This window comes from Drosophila sechellia, chromosome 3R (genome assembly GCF_004382195.2).
Source record: "Drosophila sechellia strain sech25 chromosome 3R, ASM438219v1, whole genome shotgun sequence".
In the NCBI taxonomy this organism is placed as follows: Eukaryota; Metazoa; Arthropoda; class Insecta; order Diptera; family Drosophilidae; genus Drosophila; species Drosophila sechellia.
In genome coordinates this window covers 16,714,209-16,732,205 of record NC_045952.1, presented here as the reverse complement: position 1 = coordinate 16,732,205, position 17,997 = coordinate 16,714,209, and the positions used below count along the sequence as shown (strand labels likewise).

At 45.3% G+C, this 17,997-nt stretch overlaps 3 protein-coding genes across 6 annotated transcripts; 1 reads left to right on the top strand and 2 right to left on the bottom strand.

Annotated features, from left to right (window-relative positions):
- Window positions 1-1,937: 1,937 nt before the first annotated feature.
- LOC6606771 lies at window positions 1,938-7,618 on the bottom strand. Its single transcript, XM_032721424.1, has 10 exons — window positions 7,462-7,618; window positions 6,320-7,265; window positions 5,360-6,253; window positions 4,451-5,289; window positions 4,243-4,395; window positions 3,781-4,184; window positions 3,512-3,725; window positions 3,258-3,458; window positions 2,828-3,196; window positions 1,938-2,765 (listed from the first exon to the last, which is right to left on the bottom strand). Exons 2-10 carry the CDS (start codon window positions 7,203-7,205, stop codon window positions 2,646-2,648), a joined length of 4,080 nt encoding a protein of 1,359 aa, XP_032577315.1. The 5' UTR covers window positions 7,206-7,265; window positions 7,462-7,618; the 3' UTR covers window positions 1,938-2,645.
- Window positions 7,619-8,042: 424 nt separating this feature from the next.
- Window positions 8,043-10,238, top strand: LOC6606770 (glycine receptor subunit alpha-4). Of its 3 annotated transcripts, XM_032723570.1 has the most exons (7): window positions 8,043-8,143; window positions 8,285-8,551; window positions 8,622-8,805; window positions 8,875-9,184; window positions 9,325-9,459; window positions 9,521-9,900; window positions 9,953-10,111. In XM_032723570.1, the coding sequence occupies exons 2-7, from the start codon at window positions 8,439-8,441 to the stop codon at window positions 10,109-10,111; spliced, it is 1,281 nt and encodes a 426-aa protein (XP_032579461.1). In that variant the 5' UTR covers window positions 8,043-8,143; window positions 8,285-8,438. The 3 variants fall into 3 exon arrangements, with proteins under 3 accessions (XP_032579461.1, XP_002031567.1, XP_032579463.1); XM_002031531.2 differs by lacking the exon at window positions 8,043-8,143 and having other exon boundaries at window positions 8,439-8,551; window positions 9,953-10,238; XM_032723572.1 differs by lacking the exon at window positions 8,043-8,143 and having other exon boundaries at window positions 8,439-8,551; window positions 9,965-10,111.
- LOC6606769 (myotubularin-related protein 13) lies at window positions 10,169-17,957 on the bottom strand. 2 transcript variants are annotated; one of them, XM_002031530.2, is made up of 11 exons: window positions 17,692-17,952; window positions 17,230-17,343; window positions 17,068-17,171; window positions 16,682-17,002; window positions 15,660-16,625; window positions 14,590-15,599; window positions 12,957-14,524; window positions 11,300-12,893; window positions 11,093-11,217; window positions 10,952-11,034; window positions 10,169-10,900 (listed from the first exon to the last, which is right to left on the bottom strand). In XM_002031530.2, the coding sequence occupies exons 2-11, from the start codon at window positions 17,282-17,284 to the stop codon at window positions 10,808-10,810; spliced, it is 5,919 nt and encodes a 1,972-aa protein (XP_002031566.1). In that variant the 5' UTR covers window positions 17,285-17,343; window positions 17,692-17,952; the 3' UTR covers window positions 10,169-10,807. The 2 variants fall into 2 exon arrangements, with proteins under 2 accessions (XP_002031566.1, XP_032579445.1); XM_032723554.1 differs by having other exon boundaries at window positions 14,590-16,625; window positions 17,692-17,957.
- Window positions 17,958-17,997: the final 40 nt, after the last annotated feature.

The following is a 17,997-nucleotide window of genomic DNA, read 5'->3' as shown; positions in this document are numbered from 1 at the left end:
TTCGCTGTAAGTTATCAGGATGAAAACCGGTTGGGAGCGAAGCATAAAAACTGGTTTCCAGCGAGAGATGAGCTACTTTTTGTGACCGCCGTCGAGGCAACAACAAATGTATTGACAACGTCGAGCAGGATGACTTTTTGAATATCTGGATTTGGTTTAGGCACAGCAGAAAAGGCCATTAAGATTGCATTTATGTATTTTAATGGTAGGGAATAAATTTATTTGCATAACAAAATTCACGACTTTGGATGCCCTTAACTATTTGTAGTTCTTTGGAGGGTAAAAGGATATCCTATTTTTAATAAATTTTCTGATAATGGCTACCTTATTGAAGAAATTTTTTTTAAATATTACATTATAACTGGGTTTGCAGCAATATTATAGCAATATTGAGCCTTAAGGACTCGAAACAATCTGAATGAAATTTTGTATTAACTTGCAAGAAGGGTACTCAGAGATCGACGTAGAGTGTCCACAAGAAAAACGCACATACAATGCGCCTTGTATTTTTATTTGGTTTTCCAACTTTTTGGGGTTGTGTGGTATGGCTGTGCACTTATACGTTTACATGTGAATATGTCAGTTTGTAGCGGCGTATGTACGCTGTGTTTTCAAGTATCTATGTTGGCTATATGCTTGTGTGCATGTATCTGGATCTGTTTGCCCACGGACATGTGTTGACGGAGGGAGAGGAGAGGCCGAGAGAGCAGAGCGTTCTCGAGCGCATTGCTCTCGTTGCATTCAATTCTGCCTCTGCTGTATGTTGTATTAATGAAAGTGAGTCCAGCGGCGAAAGAAAGCAGGCCGTGGAACTAAGACAAGTTCTGTTTTTGATTCCGCTTCTGCCTCTGTTCTCCTGCCTTCTTGCAAGTGTTTTCATGTTTTCCAGACACACAGCTAGGGGTTCGAGATCGGTAAAATAACTCCCCCTAGGAGTTTCGACCCATTTTTAAATTAGTGATCCGTCTTCATCATGAATTTTGATGACAGATAAGTACTTGTTATATATACATACATACGTATATCCATATGTACGTTCACATAAGCTTAATTAACGGAAATATTTCTATAACCTGGAGTATATGCTAAATAATAATATGTGTATATCATTTTTAAACTAAATTTAAGCAAATACTGTTCATAATATTAATTTAGTTTTAATAACTGATGTCTTTAATAGCAAAAATAAAGTCGCAGGAGACCGGCAAGTCGATTCGACTGCACCTTAATTTTTATGTGTTAATTCACACATACACGTGCACTTGCATAAACGCCTGTGTGTGCATGTCTGTATGTCTTTTCTCATTCTTGTTTTTTCCTGTTGCAGTCTTGTCTTCTACTCGTTTAATACAGAGGGTTGGAGTTTTTTACGTTCTCTCACATTCTCCTTGTTTCGCCTCTCACTCACTTGCTCGTTCTCTCGTCTTCTCTCTTTCTGCCGCGCTTGAACCTTTGAATGCAATGCTTTGTTTAGCTTGATTTTCGAGCAATTGCAACTGTTACATGTGTTATCTAGAATTTATATGCACATTTTGAATTACTGCCGATCGACGGGATATACAAATATGCTGAGTATCGGATAATAGTTCAAAAACTCGATCACCGGCACTGTAAAATATTTTGATACTCTCACCACACTCATGGGTAAAGAATGTACCTGCAGATACTTCGATATACCGATGTGCATATATGTACATATGTACGTATGTACATGTACACAATGTATGTTGATGTTAGGATATTTGTATGTAACTTGTTTCCTTATTCAGCATCAAGACCACCCATTCCATCTCCATCACACACATTCGACAAATAGGGTCCCATACAGCATATACCCGACTTAGAGCCTAGAAACCCCTTTCCTCTGCAAACCCTTTCACCACTCGCAATTATTGAAAATGTCAAGGACCATCAGCGAGCTTAGAATAATATAAAAATTCGTTTTGTAATGGCGTTTATTGGTTTTATTAATTATCATGAGCTTTCAGTGGGCTGAAAGGCTTACGGCGAAAAGTCGGGCGTTGGGAGGGGAATTTAATCTATGCTAATTGAAAAGGACAGGCACAGCATTGCAAAATAAGATTAAGTCCACCTTGCACACTTCCTAATACACATTTATAAATGTTTATGTTTTGTTTATTTTATAAATAGCCACATATTGTTTGTCGTATATCATATGGATATGATCCTTGGACCAAAAGAGCACCCCCAAACATAACATTACCGATTGATTACATGTTCAATATTCGTATAAGTTAGATTACGTACATTTGTATGTATAATATTTTGTTTCTTATTATCTGTGCAATATTTGTACACAATGTATTTATAAAAGGTAAGAAATAACGAATGTAGAAAATTAATAGAAACTAAATATCCTACAAAAGAGAGTACCAAAGATCAGTGACTTTAAGTTTAATATCACAAAAATTATTCAAATGAGATGTCACTAAGCGCAAACGAATGAATGAGTCAAGCGGAGGCAGGCATTACAAAATCATAATACAGACTATATAAATATAAATATCAATACTTTTTGTTCTTTAGCTATTTGAGTATTCAGGATAGAATATTTAACGCTTGAGTTATGTATATGGAAATATAATTTTCTATTTGTATATGGAGTATATATTGCCAAAGCCACATTAACCCAGCGCAGCTGATAGCAAAGGCTCCCAGGCCCTATTTGTGTCCATATAGAGTTTATTATACTGCTCGGCTAGAGAGTCACCGTCGTCTAGTATGGTTATTGGAAATAGATCATTCTGTAAAATTAGAATATTTCGTTATTGCTGAGGAAAGGCTTAGTAGTCAACGAGAAACATACATTCTTAGATTGCCAAAGCTGCTCTAGCAACCGCAGGAAACGTTGCATTTCCATGCTGCTGGCAAAGAATATAACCAAATCGTCCTGGTTTTCCAATGGTGCCTCCTGGCAGGAGAACTCCAGAATGCACCACCAAGTCTCGCTCCGCGAGGTTATTTTAATGCCAGTCATCTCTTTGATGTCCGCACAAGTTAGTATGGCTAAGCCAGAGTTCTTTCCGTAAACACTGGTCATTCTTTGCGACTTTTCAGGCGATGCTACAATCTCTTTAGGAGCTGCAGCTTCGTTTGTTTGCTTAGTGGGCGTGGAGCTCAACGAGGAATATGAATGTTGAGTACCACGGGTTGGAGTACTAATGGTGGAACCCATCTAAAATTTCAATTCAAAATTATTACGAATTTAGATTTGATAATACAATAAGCACACTTACCAAGCTACTGGTTTCAAAAACACTGAGCACATCCTCCTCAAGCAAGGTTTCTTTATTTTCCTGAACGGCTGCATTGTTATCCGCCTGCTGGCTTATTTTTCGTAAAGGGGCAGAAAAGTCTTCACGCAGGGTTATTAAATGGTTTTCCGTGACGATCAACGTGCATCCAAGGGTTTTGTGCTTCTCCTCTTGAACCAGAAGCTAAACACAACAAAAAGTTAAAACTAATCTTTTAATATAAATTGTCTACTTACGCCACTGGCTGATTGCAAAAGAGCCTGAAGCCACTCGGAGGCCACATACTCGTCGGGCGCAGCCATTTGCAGGACTTCGCCCTTTAGCGTTATCTCGAAGCAGTGGGGGCGCTCTGATTTCACAGTTCGCCGGGCGCCCTGACACTCGGCGAGGGCCATGGCCCAGCTGGGAAGCCTTTGGGTGGAATCGTTGAACATATACAATACGCCAGCTCTAAGAAATGAACACATATTAAATTGAATTCCTTTAAATATAGAGAGTTACGTACTTTAGTAAAAAGTATCCTGGTTGCCAAAATATTCTTTTCCCTGCTGAAGTGCTGATCGTCTGCCTAAGTCGTCGATGCATAAGGAATCCCTTCATTGAAGGTCCCAGCAGTTCGCTTGGCGATTCGACTCTCATTGACCCTCCAGCTGGCACATTAATCACTGCATAGAACATCCAATGTTCTGCTCCGCCAACACAGCTGTTGGCACGCACAAAAGCCTGCAGTGGAGCCAAATGTTCTAGAGTAAGCTGACCAACTGCAGGCAGAGTGGATCCACTGCGTCGGGCACACAACTCCAGGTTGGCTACCAGGGATCCGGCTGGATACGGTCCACCTGCGAGCAGGACCTGCTGCATGTCTCGATTGCTGTTGCTGAGCAAAACTGTGTTGCCAAAAGGACCCATCTAAATAAAATGAGGTATAAACAAACATATCACAGCAAAGTCATCCATTAGCATTTACCAGTATGACATCCAAGTCCTTGTAGGCCAAAATAAACTTGACACACAGACTATTGCTATCCATATTCACCACATAGAGAGTTTTATCAGTGAGTAGGACAAGTACAGGTGTCATGATGCCATCTACACTGTAGCCTGTATACAGTTTGAAAGCCTGAAATGATAAGTTTTTATACTTGATTGCTATTTGCTACACAATCACAATCTACCTTCATTAGCTGCTCATTTGATTGTTTCAGATTGAGCAAGGACTTTCCTTTGAATACATCAATTGAGATCTCCCCAATGCCAAGTTCGAAATTGGACAAGTTGTCTTGGAAATCGTTATCCAAACTAATGGCTAGTTCCCGTCGCGGCGAATTCGTGCCACACATCTCAATCTCCATGGCAATCTCGGCATTTAAGTCATCTATCAACTCGTAGTTCTTTGGCCGCGCACCCTTCACATACAGATCAGAACCTGCATGCCTCTGTTCGGTTCGCAATTTATCGGCAAAGAAATTGTTCTTGCGTATGGAGGTTTCCATTATTTTCTTCTGTGTGACATTGCGAAGGAACCGATTTATAAGTGAAGTTTTGGCCGCCGGAGCTGGCGGCTTCAGCAAGTGAGCATAGTCCACGTCTGTGTAGTCTACGATGACCAAATCGCTGTCCATTGAGCGCGCATTAGTTGTATCTGTAGTGGTTATAGTTAGTATGTCGTCGAACTCTTCGCTGAGAATAGTGCTCTTCGAGTCACGACCGCTGCCTCCTGGTCCTCCTCGTCCAGCGGCTAGGTAGGCACTGGGGCTGTGGAGGCTCCGGCTTTGGTGAGGATGCTGTTGGTCGTAGTAACGGGGCGGCTGTAGGGGTTGTCCACGCTTCTTGAGCGGCGATGGAAGGTGTCGAGACTGACGCTCCGCGTTGCCCAGCTGGGGATTCATTGCGATTTGATGGTTGCTGCTGGTGTTGGTGTTCGAACTAGGTTCGGATATGGTGGATGAGGAAAAGTTCCGCTGAAGCTTGCCCGCGGCTGGTGCTTGTTGCTGCGGCTTAGCGATTTTTGAAGCTATATTAGCATAATTAAATATGTTAGTCTTTGGGGAAAATATTAATTTAAAGGAATATTATTTGCTTACCAAAATAGGTTTCTGAGTCTGCCTGCTCGTCCTTTGCAACTGGTGTTGCAGCGGTACTTGTGCTGTCTTTGAAGCTTCGAAAGAAATTACTAAACGTCTTGGCAATGGGAGCATCCAAAAATGATTTCTTAATTTGACTAGCGGCCGGCTCTGCGATGGGAGTGTTTTGCTCGAGCAGACTGGCTACACTGGTGTGCTGAATACCGGATGAGAGTTCGGATTGCAGATCCCCCGTCTCGTAGGATACTCCGGTGTGCTCGAAAACAGTGCTCTCACAATTAATTATAAACTTGCTGCGGAACTCGCCCTGTGCACTGCCCATTGGCACTGTTTCCTTATCGAATTCCTCTTGGCGATGCAAAATCAGTGACTGTTTTGACTCCATCGGCGAGGCTTCCGTGGAGCTGGCACCATCGTCTTCGTTCTTATGCCGCAATTGCTCATCAACGTTGTGCACGAATTTCTTAACTGGTTGTGCCTGCTTGCTGCCGTCGAGGCTCTTGCTGAGGAATGGCTTAGCTTTAAGAGGTGGTGACTCGGCCAGTGGCCGCGATTTGTGCTCTGGTGTTTGCTCCAGCTCAGGGACGCACTCCACCACCGCCTGCAGGTCCTCGGAGCCCTCGGGAACTCCGCGCTCCGGCAATGGCATGGTAAAGATGCTCTTTAGCGATCCAAATATCATCTTGCTACTGTTATCGAGCAGCTGGTGCTTAATGTCGTGCACGTTAAACTTTTTCATTCGCCCATTGAGATCCTGTTCGAGAATGACATTTGTATGTAGCTTAGTTTTCTTTAAGCAGCTAGACTTCGGCTTCTTCTCCTTATTCCATACGGACTTGACTTTGGGACTGTCAGCATCTCCGATATTGGGCTCTGAATAGTAGCAATTGTCACCTATTTGTGGATAAACATTAATGTAATATGTATCCCAAAGGGTTTAAGCGGAATGTTATGTCTTACCGATGAGGTTGTTGTTAGCATTGCTCATGCCAATGCAATCACAGGAGCTACTCTTAGCCTGCTCATACTGCTTGCGATTCGCATTGGAGTTTTTGTCCTGTTCGTCGGAATCCAAACTTGAGTTGGAACTGCTGCACACGCATTTGTAAAGTTGGGGTTGCTCCTCCTGTTTTTGGGTCGCAGGGCCGTACTCAAAGACACCTGAGGTGTCATAGTGCAGACCAGGCGCTTCGTCCGTGTCAAAAATGTTGTCGTAGTCCAGCACATCCGAGCAGGCATTTCGGTAGACCAGATGTCTCTTTCGCCTGGCGCCTCCTCCGCCGGTAGCCTCCTCGCCATCGTCTTCCCTGCCAGCGGCACTGATTTCATTAGGTCCCTCCGGACGTTCCCGATCCGGACACCAGGAATATCGTCCTGGGGCGCCAGCCACGCCCGCTGAGTTAGCGAAGGCCAACTTCCGTCCGTTCTTGTAGGTGATAAAGCCATGCTCAATGTGAATGTTGTCGGTACGAGTGTTCTTCAGTATGTCCTCGTGGAAGGACACTCGCTTTTTGGGAGTTTTGGAGGCGGACGAAGCTTTGTGCACTTTACGACGGTATACAATCTTCTCTGTGGTGTCGAACGTAGAGCACTCGCTAATGGTCATAGACTCATCCGGCGCTGCAGTCACATTGGAGTTGGGATCCACCAAAGGGAGGGGCATCGGTCTCACGTTTTCCTCGTAGGAGCAAATGGACTCCACCATCACATCGCTGTTTTCCGAGTCCAGGAGTTGTACTCCCGAATCGCTGGGCGTGGTGTCCTCCATGGTGCTGCTGTTCAAGCTGGAGCTCATCTTGTCCATGCCCAGATTGTTGTTGGCCTTGGGCAACAGAGGGGATTCCATGGTCGTTTCGATTTTCGCACTTGTCAAGAGTTATCTACGCAGTAATTTTCGTCTATTAACCTATGGAAAATTGTAGAAGTCGGTAAACCATTATTTGTGTATCTCGGCGTTCTTGCTATTAATCAATATCCACAAGTTGCACAATGCGCCGCAGCGAAATCGCGCCACTGCACAAAGGAAAATGACCCCTGACCCAGCACCCCCTTGAAAAATCGCACCGGGATTAAATTCACAAACCGCTGCTTCTGTCACTCACCTGCGATTGTATCGCAGGATTCCATGTTACTTTCGATCTGGGTGGTTAACGTTTCTCTTTACTGGTGCTTTTAGGGGTTTTATGTGCAGATTTATCGCCACTTGTACATTTTAGATTTGCCAAAAAAAAACGTCTTGGCAAGTGAAACAATCAATATTTTGACCTCATAGAGTTGCCAGTTTCGCGAACAGCTGATTGCGCGCCAGAGCTGCCAGATAAGAGAAGTGGTTGGCAACGCGGGCCGTTACACCAAAGGAAAGTTCCGGTTTTCAAATATTATTTTGGTAAACTTAAAAATGCAACATTTGTTGAACACTTTATGTAAAATGTTTCTTGAAGGGCTTATCCAATTTCATCCAAATCCAAACTCTATTTTAAATTGTATTCGGCTTTTATTTAAAATATAGTACAGCACGTATTTGTATTTCAAGAAAATTGTGATTCGAAATTAAGAGCAAACCCAGAACAGTCTGTGAAAACGTTCTTCGAAAGCAAATGCCGGAACTGGCCGATAAAACCATCTTTGACATCGACAGTTGGCGCCCAGTTCGCTTGTTTCGCGCAGTCAAACGGTTGTTCATATTTCGCAGATATTATTCTCAATTACAGAGTGAACATTTAAATTAATGCCCTTGTCAGTCGGTGCGCACATCATTTCCTCTTTGCCATTTCGCTAGCCGGGGTCAGTTGTCAATTTGAAAAGTAGTGTAGTGTGGGCGAATGCCAATGAAAGCGAATGAAACCTTAGAAATCAATTTATCACACTTTGCAGCACATCACAATCGTCGCGATAACTCTGCCGTTTGTTTATTGGTTTTTGCAGCGCGACGAGTAAAATATAATTCTTGGCTTACTAATCCTCCGAGCAAGTTCATTTTCAAGCGCACCCAGAGATGAGCTACTTTGGGAACTGACATGGACTGCGGAGCAATGAGTGCCATAGGAACAATATCAAAGCCGAAGGTAGTGTGTTCATAATGCAAAGCCCAACTAGCAAATTGGTAGAATTCAGGTGCCTGATTGCGTTGGCAATATATTTGCACGCGCTGGAGCAATCGATCCAGCAGTGCCACTGTGTTCATGGTTACAGGTGAGTCCGAGTGCGTTTGCCCAGTTTCATCAGATTTACGCCACAGGGCTGTTCTGTTCCACATATGCAGAAATAACACGGAGAGCGCCGAGCTGGTCTCCCACTACGAGTCGAGTCTTTCGCTCCCGGACATTCTGCCCATTCCCTCAAAGACCTACGACAAGAACCGGGCTCCCAAGCTCCTTGGGCAGCCCACAGTAGTCTACTTCCATGTCACGGTCCTCTCCCTGGACTCCATTAACGAGGAGTCTATGGTCAGTAGAATGTGTTCATCTTTTTAATACTCATCAGCAAGCACTAATTGCTTTATCATGCTCCTTTAGACCTATGTGACGGACATCTTCCTTGCACAAAGCTGGCGTGATCCTCGCCTGCGGTTGCCTGAGAACATGAGTGAGCAGTATCGCATATTGGATGTCGATTGGTTGCACAGCATCTGGCGACCCGATTGCTTCTTCAAGAACGCCAAGAAGGTCACCTTCCATGAGATGAGCATTCCGAATCACTATCTCTGGCTGTACCACGACAAAACGCTGCTCTATATGTCCAAACTCACGTTGGTTCTGTCGTGCGCCATGAAGTTTGAGTCCTATCCGCATGACACGCAAATCTGCTCCATGATGATCGAGAGTTGTAGGTGGAAATGTAATGGTTATCCACACCCTGCAAATCCCGTATCGCTTGGAACTTTCCATTCCGCTTCTTGAATTACAAATAACCTGTGTTGATAGAGTCCAGTTTAGTGTCGGAAGTAATCGAGTTTTGATTGGCAGTATCCCATACGGTGGAAGATTTGGTTTTCATTTGGAACATGACCGACCCACTTGTGGTTAACACGGAGATTGAGTTGCCGCAGCTAGACATATCAAATAACTACACAACCGACTGTACTATAGAGTACTCAACAGGTAAGACTAAACTATTTAAACCCATCTTTAAAAATATAATTAATATTTATATTACGTTCAGGTAACTTCACCTGCCTGGCCATTGTGTTCAACTTGCGCCGACGCCTGGGTTACCATTTGTTCCACACTTACATCCCCTCGGCTCTGATTGTGGTCATGTCTTGGATATCGTTTTGGATAAAACCAGAAGCGATACCCGCCCGTGTAACTCTGGGAGTGACCTCACTGCTGACCCTGGCCACCCAGAATACCCAGTCGCAACAATCGCTGCCGCCGGTTTCGTATGTCAAGGCTATAGACGTGTGGATGTCGTCCTGTTCGGTGTTTGTATTCCTTTCTCTAATGGAGTTTGCGGTGGTCAATAACTTTATGGGGCCAGTGGCCACGAAGGCAATGAAGGGGTATTCGGACGAGAACATCAGTGATCTGGACGACCTAAAGGTGAGTTGGAAGAAATATGTTGGGGTATATTGCCCAAGCTGACGATTCCTAGTCTGCACTACAGCATCATCGGGAATCGATTATTGAGCCCCAGTACGACACTTTCTGCCATGGCCACGCCACAGCCATTTATATAGACAAATTCTCGCGCTTTTTCTTCCCGTTTTCGTTCTTTATACTCAATATTGTCTACTGGACAACGTTCCTATGATGGATGGAAAAGAATCTCCGAAGGAATAGAGCGTAAACAATAATAATACCAAGCGCATTTGTTTAAAAATGTATATTATCGTTTGTAAGCCACAAATAATTGCATTAAAGTATGTATTATATATTGATTACCATGTAGTGTATAAATAAAGGAAAGCGTTTAATAATAGGGTTTAGTTTAAAGGAAGCAATCAAGAAATGCATTTCAATTGCGCAACAAAGGTGGAATATTCTTTGGTAAATTCACTATAAACTTATATAGTTTAGGCATAAGGATATATGTATATATATAAAAAATTATATCAAAAAACTTGCGGGCGTGGCTTTTCCATTTTATCGTTAATTTATCATAGTCTGATTTTTGTTTGTTTATATAATCACATAATTTTATAGTTTCTTTACATTCACATTTACAAATGGATTTCATTGTTTAACTAAAGATTCGCTTGTTGCTTGGCATAATTGTTGCTAACATTTATGTTAATGGGTGCGAGCGATTTCTCAAATCAACTAAGGGAATTCTAAAGTGATAGTTTAGCTATGATATGATGGCAGCGCCACAGATTCAAAATATTAATACGTAGAACTGGAAACATACTGATTTATCCTATAACAAAACTTCAGATCGCCGAACAAAACAGAAAGGAAATTTAACGAATTTCAGGGTGTGAAAAAAGCTTCGTTTTGCATTGTCTGTCTATTGCAAACATGCCTGCAACTTTTCGATCCATTCCTGTGCCAGATTTGCATTGATTGCGTAGAAATTGTAGATGCGCTTTGATGTTTTAAGCTAAAAAAAGCAATGATTAGAAATAGGTCATCGAGCTCGTATTGTACTCACATCAAAAAATCCCTTTTCATCTACGCCCTTGGCGCCAATTTGTGCAGGTTGTGCGGCAGTTACAGATTGGACTTCAGCCAGTTCTGAAAAAAAGTTAAGCAATTACTACAAAGTTCTTAAAGCCCTAATAAATGTATTTACCAATGATGCCCTTCGGAGCGGTATCTTCGGAGGTGTCATAGTAACGAAGTTGATGCTTAATAGAGTCCAACACGAACCATCGCTGTTTCCAGCCCTTGAGCAAGGCGCCACGTTTGTACAAATGTCTAAAGGAAGTTATAAAATATGAAGGATAAGTGTTTAGAAAATGTTCATAATATTTTCCTTAATTTGCCACACAAAACTCACCCCTCATGTGTCCGGTTTTCGGCAACGTTACTGCTAAACTGGTTATAAAAGTGATGGCTTGAGGTGCGCGCCGTTGTAGCCGCGCTGGAAGCGATGCTTGCCGTGTCGCCCTGCGACATGTTCACATTCGGCGGTCCAACAGCTCCATCTATGGCCTTGTACTTTGTGCAGTTCTTCATGGAGAGCTCCGTGCACTTCTCGTGATAGGAGTTTCCGCAGTCCATGCACCGGTAGCCAACCGGTCCCCAGAGCAGCTTGGTGCAGTGATTACAGTTGGTGGGCGTAGTGTATGGATGCTTCTCGAAACGATGCGGGTGGAAGTACTTGTCCTGGTAACCTGCCAGACGACCCTTCATGATGATCTCTAGTGTAGAACGTTTGTGCTGATGCGTCTGCACGAAGATGTTTCCCAGCGATGTATTCCGAGCAACTGGCTCCAGTTGGGGCACTTCCAAGCTATTCCACACCTGCAGCCACTTTTGGGGAAGGTGGCCTCGCTCTGTCTCCGCTTGCTTCACCTCGCTTAGCAGGCAAACGTAGGCATTGGGATTACACTTCTCCATGTTGTCGTATCCGGCGGTAATGACCATGCGTTTTCCCTTCGTCTCAGACAGATCGATTTCGTCGTCCACAGTGGTCACTTCTAAATCGTACGGCGCTCCCTGCGCGAGCTCTTCGTTGGTATAATAACACCACAGATCCAAAGCAGCCACATTATTTTGCGGTCGCAGTGTCCCACTTTTATCGCCCGAGTACAGGAAATTATAAAATATGGGCGTCTTGTTATGTTGCCTTTCGATATAATCGAAGATAGAGTGACCAATGCGATTCAGGGGAGCGGATGCCCTTTGACTCCTGATATCCAGAGGGTACACGCTGCACTCGTCGTCTGATCCATTGGTCGCCATACCACCGGCTCCAAACATATGCTTTGCATTAAGCGACCCTCGTTTGTCCTCCATCGCAGCAATACCCGAATCCGATCGCTCAAGTTCGCAGTCAAAAAGGAAGGTGCGGAACCGACACGATACTGAGTGATATGCCAGGAATCTCAAATAGAAATCGTTAAATTCGAAGGCCATGGGAAACTGGCGTTGCAGTTGATGTACTACATCGAGGAACTGCAGAAAGGTGGGTGCAAACGCAATATTTGTGTTTGCATGCGACGGCTTGAGGTTACTGCGATGCGCAAAGCGGTGACCAAAAGCCAACCACTCCTTTTCAACCAGCACACGAAAACCGTCCAGACTTCGGTAGTAGGGATCCAAGCACAGCTGGGCTATTGAACTGAGCTGGGCGGTCACATCGGAGCCATCTTCCAGAGATAGCATCACGCTGCTCTCCTGCAAATCGATCAGGTCAACCACGGCACCAGACAACTGCATTAGTGAGGACATCTGTTGCAGCCAGTCTGACTGCTCCACCATCTTGGCAAAGCTCTGTCCATCGGCCTCGTTGGTATTATGCGATGGCATGCAGGCGCGTATCAGCTTTTTGAAGGCCGGTCTCGATTGCCTGATGTCGGGATAGTCCACGGGAATGAAGTCCGCGCAAAAGTCAACATTCATGTTGGACTTGGCTTGGGATTTCTCTCCTATAAATGTAAAATGAAATATTAGAATATGAGAGTTTAAAAGAAGAATCCAATTTTGCTTACCCAATGCGTAAAGCCGCATTTTGCGGAAGGGATGTGCCGATGAGTTTTTAGGATTTCCCTTCATTGTTCCGCCTTTTCCTCCTTGACTGGACTTGCCATCGCTAATATCCAGGTTGTTCTTATGTTTGCGCGACAATTCCGGAGTAAGAGGCTGTCGATCGTCGGAGGAGCTGTGGCCCATCAACGAGCTCATCGAGAGATTCATGCCCGAATACTGATTGAGAGCCAGGGGCGTTAGCTTAGGCATCGTGTTGATCAGAGCTAGGAAGTATTTATCTTGCTCGGGATAATGCGTTACATCGTGATGGGCGTTCGCTGCGCTCCCCGTGGTATTTTTTAGCATTCCAATGACCGATTTGCTATTGGGTTGACCGCCTCGAATGAGCAGCGCTCCGTTCGCATGCCGCCATGTGGGCAGTGGAATGCGCTGGCCCTTAAAGCACCGACCCAAATGCATTATTGCCGCGTCACTGCACTGCACAGGGGCCACAATTATAGCCGGATAGGAGCGGCAGGTGGCGTAGCTGGTATTGGCATTGCTTATACGGAAACCACGCTGTGATTCCGCATCGAACCCGAGCCGCTTCCAATCCTGCACATAGCTCCTCTCCCGCATACGTTCGACATCTTTTGTGGTTAGCAATCTGGGCATGGCATTGTTTTGGGTTTCAAACTCATCTCCATCTTCCAGCTCATCGTCGATGGACTGTGTTTCCTGCGCATCTGCACTTCCGTAATCATAATCAGAAACCAATTTGCGCTTGGTCTGCTGCTTTTGCTTGAATCCAGCCTTTTTGGCCCCGCGGAGCAGCGTTTTTTTGGCAAATCCCTTTAAGGTCGAATATTTCTCCTTCGTTTTCAACGGAGCCACGCCCTGGAGCATAGTGCCGTATGATTGAAACGCGAAGTACTCAAACTCATCAAACGGATGCCGCGCTTTGCTCAATATCTTTCTAAAGCTCTCAATCTGCTCGGGAGTTACTTCCGGATCAAAAGCGACCTTGATCAGTTGAAAGCTGCTGGAACGCAGCTGCAGTCCTTCTGTCAGCGTTTGATCCAGATGAGCCAGGTACAACACGGATATCTTTTTCTCCTTTAGCAGGGAGGCAATCGGAAAAGTGCGAACAATCACCTGCTCACAGAAGAAGGGATCGCAAGGTGAACCCTTGAAAATCACACGGTAGTTGGTGAGGAAAAGAGCTCCCTCGGCGGGTATCAGGCACTGGGTTTCATCTTCGCGTCCATCCGGCATAAGGAAGCAACGCAGGTGGTCGGTCACCAGGTCCTCTCCTGGCAGGAGGCATGGCGTTTGAATTTTGGGCTTCTGCACGTGCGGATGACGCTTAGCCTCCAGATAAACCGGTTCCAGGGACTCGATGTGCATATGCACAACACCCGGTACCATGTCATGCAAATTGCGTATATGCTCGGAGGTCACTCCACCTTCGGTACAAACGCAGTCAATGAAGCGTGAAATGGTTTTCCCAACCGTGACACCTATTTCCAAAGCATTGTTCTCCTCGAATCCTTCGTCGGAATGTTCGCTTAGGCTGTGTGAGCCCATAATACTGTAATATCAAAATCGAAATGCATATAAATATAAAATCGATGTTAGAAACTTATCTCGTATTACCTATTGGAAACACTCTGATTTTCCTCTAGACGAAACGCAGGTTTCGGCTTACTGGCTGCATCCACATTTACATCCAGTGGAATCAGCAGGGAAACCATACGGTTGGCAAAGTGAATCGCCTGGCTGTACAACGTAGACTCCTCCGACTTGGCTAGCTCGGCTTTTTTCTCCTCCTCAATGCTTGGACTTTTGCGCAACTGCTCGGCTGTAATTTCAAGCGCTGTGGGCTCCTCTAGAGGAACTTCGTCCAGCACACAGTTTGCCTCCTTTTGATGCTCGTTCTGACGTCTGTGAAGCAGATACAATGCCTTTATTTGACCTTGGACATCCTGGAAAAACGTAGACTCCCAAAACTGCAAATTCTTCCAGATGGCGTGATCCTGTATTTCTGTGTACGCAAATTGTACTACTCCAGTCGAGAGCTTACGGCAGAAGATTGTGGACATGGGCAGCAGAGCCGCAGCCACTGTGTACTCATCAATCCCGGATGATTTTTGCAGCGCCTTGTTCATGAATCGCACAACTAACTCAAACTGTTGATGGTCCAGCACTGCCTTATTGCCGTGCACATATCCAAAGAACTCGCGGCACAAGATCAAGCGCGCATCCCGGTGCATCAGAGTGCGCATCACAGCCGGCAGCAGTTTTCGGGCATCTGTAATCCGATTCTCAAAGATGTATGACACACAGATCCGCAGCACCTCCAGTCGCCGAGCCGAATTTTGGACATTGGGACGCACATCTAATGCCTCGGGTAACCTGGGTCCCATCGGAATGATACGGTGCTGATTGCGTGTTACATGAAAGCGTTGTGGCACTCCGTTCTTGCGTATTCCTTCCTGTATGATAAGCTCGACCTTTTCCGAACTTATGCGCGGAAAGGCTGGTTGATGAATACGCTGGAATGCGCCCTCCGGCGGACGCAGTACCTTTTGGGCATAGTTGATGTGAGCCAGAGTGCCCTCATTTTCATATAGCACTCGTCCCAATTCCTGGATATGTGTGAGTATCTGATAGGTAGATAAAAAGTTAATATTAATATATCCATTGAATCTTTGAGTTCTACTTACGAGATTTCGATTCTGCGCCTCCGATTTCAGCAGTTCGTTCATTGAGCTGTAGAGCTCATCCCAGGCATCGGAGGATCGCCAGGGAGGGCCTCGTTCGTTGACAAACGTCGTGAAAAACATGCTGTCCAGGACCCTAAACAGGAATTCGCTCTCTATCATATCGCGGGCGCCGAGAAATCCTGCCTTGTGGAAGGTGATCACCGGCTTTGGGTGGATCCGAATGATAGTCAGGCAGGAGCGATATCCCTGCAGCAGCTGAGCGAAAAGGCGCATGAATATGGCGCGAAGTTCCTTATCAATCTGGGCGTCAGTCTTGGCAATAGCTGAAGGCCGCTCTAGTGTTGGAAACGCCAGATCGGCCTGCGCCAGGTTTGGAAACAGGATCATGCTGAGCAAGTCCTGGGTCTGTTCCCACAGCGGTGACGGAAGAATAGGAACAGGCGGCGTCAGCGATTCGGGAATGGTAACGAGGCCGCCATCCAAATCCACCACAATAACATCCAGTAGATCCGTAATCTCAGTTTGCAGTGAGCTATGTATGCCCATAATAAATGGCGTGGGTGTGGACAGCACTTCCGTGAGTGGCGCCGGCAGAATTGGTATATAAACATGAGTATACCGAAAGGGATACATCAATGCCACCAAAGCTCTGCAGCTGTCCGTCAGGTGCCAATAGCACTTAGAAAGAAACAGTATCTTATTCTCTGTCATCACGGCGCAAAGCAGTATCAGCACATTCTTGATGCCCAGTTGCTTAAAGAGGAAGTGGACTCCACTTCCGGTTGTGGGCAGGGAGGAGCTCTGCGGTGGCTGGAGCGACTGCTTGTCTCCTGCTCCTATGGAGAAGCGCACCTGCGGTCCACCCGCTGGAGGAACTTGGATGCAGCCCAGAATGTTTCCTATGAGTGTCTCCAACCCATACGCCAGGTTCTCAATATACACCGTGTAGATGGTGCCGAGACAATTCTGCAAATTAAGATAATGGCTTAATTTAGTATCTTAGGTCTGAGTTTTAAACTCACTTTAAAGGTCTCGGCACAGTCCAAACGCGATATGAGCACCAGACACTTTGGTGCATACATGACGCTGTGGTGCGTAATGGAAGCCGGTGTGGATGTGGCCGTGATGCCATCCGTCGAGGAGGGTGTGGCTCCCAGCAGCCTGCTGCTCCCGATGGTCTCATCCTCGTCGTCGACGCTGCGCGTCTGCTTGATGGCCACCGTCTCATGGAAGCTGAGGCAGGCGCAGTAGTGCTTGTTCGCATCGATGTCGGTCAGTACAGAGACGAAGAACTTGGGCTCTTGCTTCTCGTACGATAAACTCCAGCCGAGCGGCTGGCAGAACTGTCGGAACGATAAGTTAAAATTCAGATATGCTTCGAATTAAGTGTGGAATGTTGCAAGCGCACCCATTCAATGCCCTCGATAAACGGAGTGTCCGGCCAATCTTTCTCGGGAAAGCGCTGAACGATCTTGCCGCATGTCGGCTGTCCGCCTACATTGCTGGCAGTTTCTGGGAAAAGGGAAATTGTTGAAAGTGCGGGAATTGCTAATTATGTGAATGTACTCACTCTCCTTATCGCTGTCGTAGCCGACTATTACGAAGTAATCAGCGAGCCGGGACATCTTGCCCACCACATTGCCGGCCAGTCGCCTAGGATCCTACGGCTCTTTACTAGCCAAATCTAGGGAACAAAGAGTTGAAGATGTTTTATTTTGATTTTTTTGTTTTTGTTCTGTTGCGTTCTTGTAGCAGGGGACAGCGGCAGATGGCTTCTATTCGCCAGTGCCGTCATCCAATTTGATATGCTAATTAGGCTCCGTCTCTGCGCTCGGCATAAATGATTAGCTCCACGGCGATTGAGGGGCCGAATTGTTATTGTATTGTCTATAGCACCCGGAGGCGTTTTTCAGGCTTTACGAGTCTTGGTCTTCACTCTTTTTTTTTCTTTAACCACACCCCGCCACGCAAAGTGGGATAGTTCGCCGGGAATCGGACTGGCCATTCTATATATACATATCCGCGCACACACCTCGCAGCCGGCTGCAGCCGAAATCCCCGCTAACTGCCAGCAAATCTTAAAGAATTCGGGGCTATAGTTATTATTTTTAAGTTCGCATAGAAAAAGATAGATGCAATACACAATAATTTTCACGAGTTATCCAACACTTTTCGCATCAGCTGATAGAATGTGTCGATATTTGATTGGCGCTTTAAATGTATCGATAGTTTCGAACTGCGCTACAATTAATCGGCGCGAGCTTAAAATATCAATTGACAAATGGCAAAATTAATTTCCACTTAGCCTAAATATTCAATAAAGAATTTTGGGAAAATT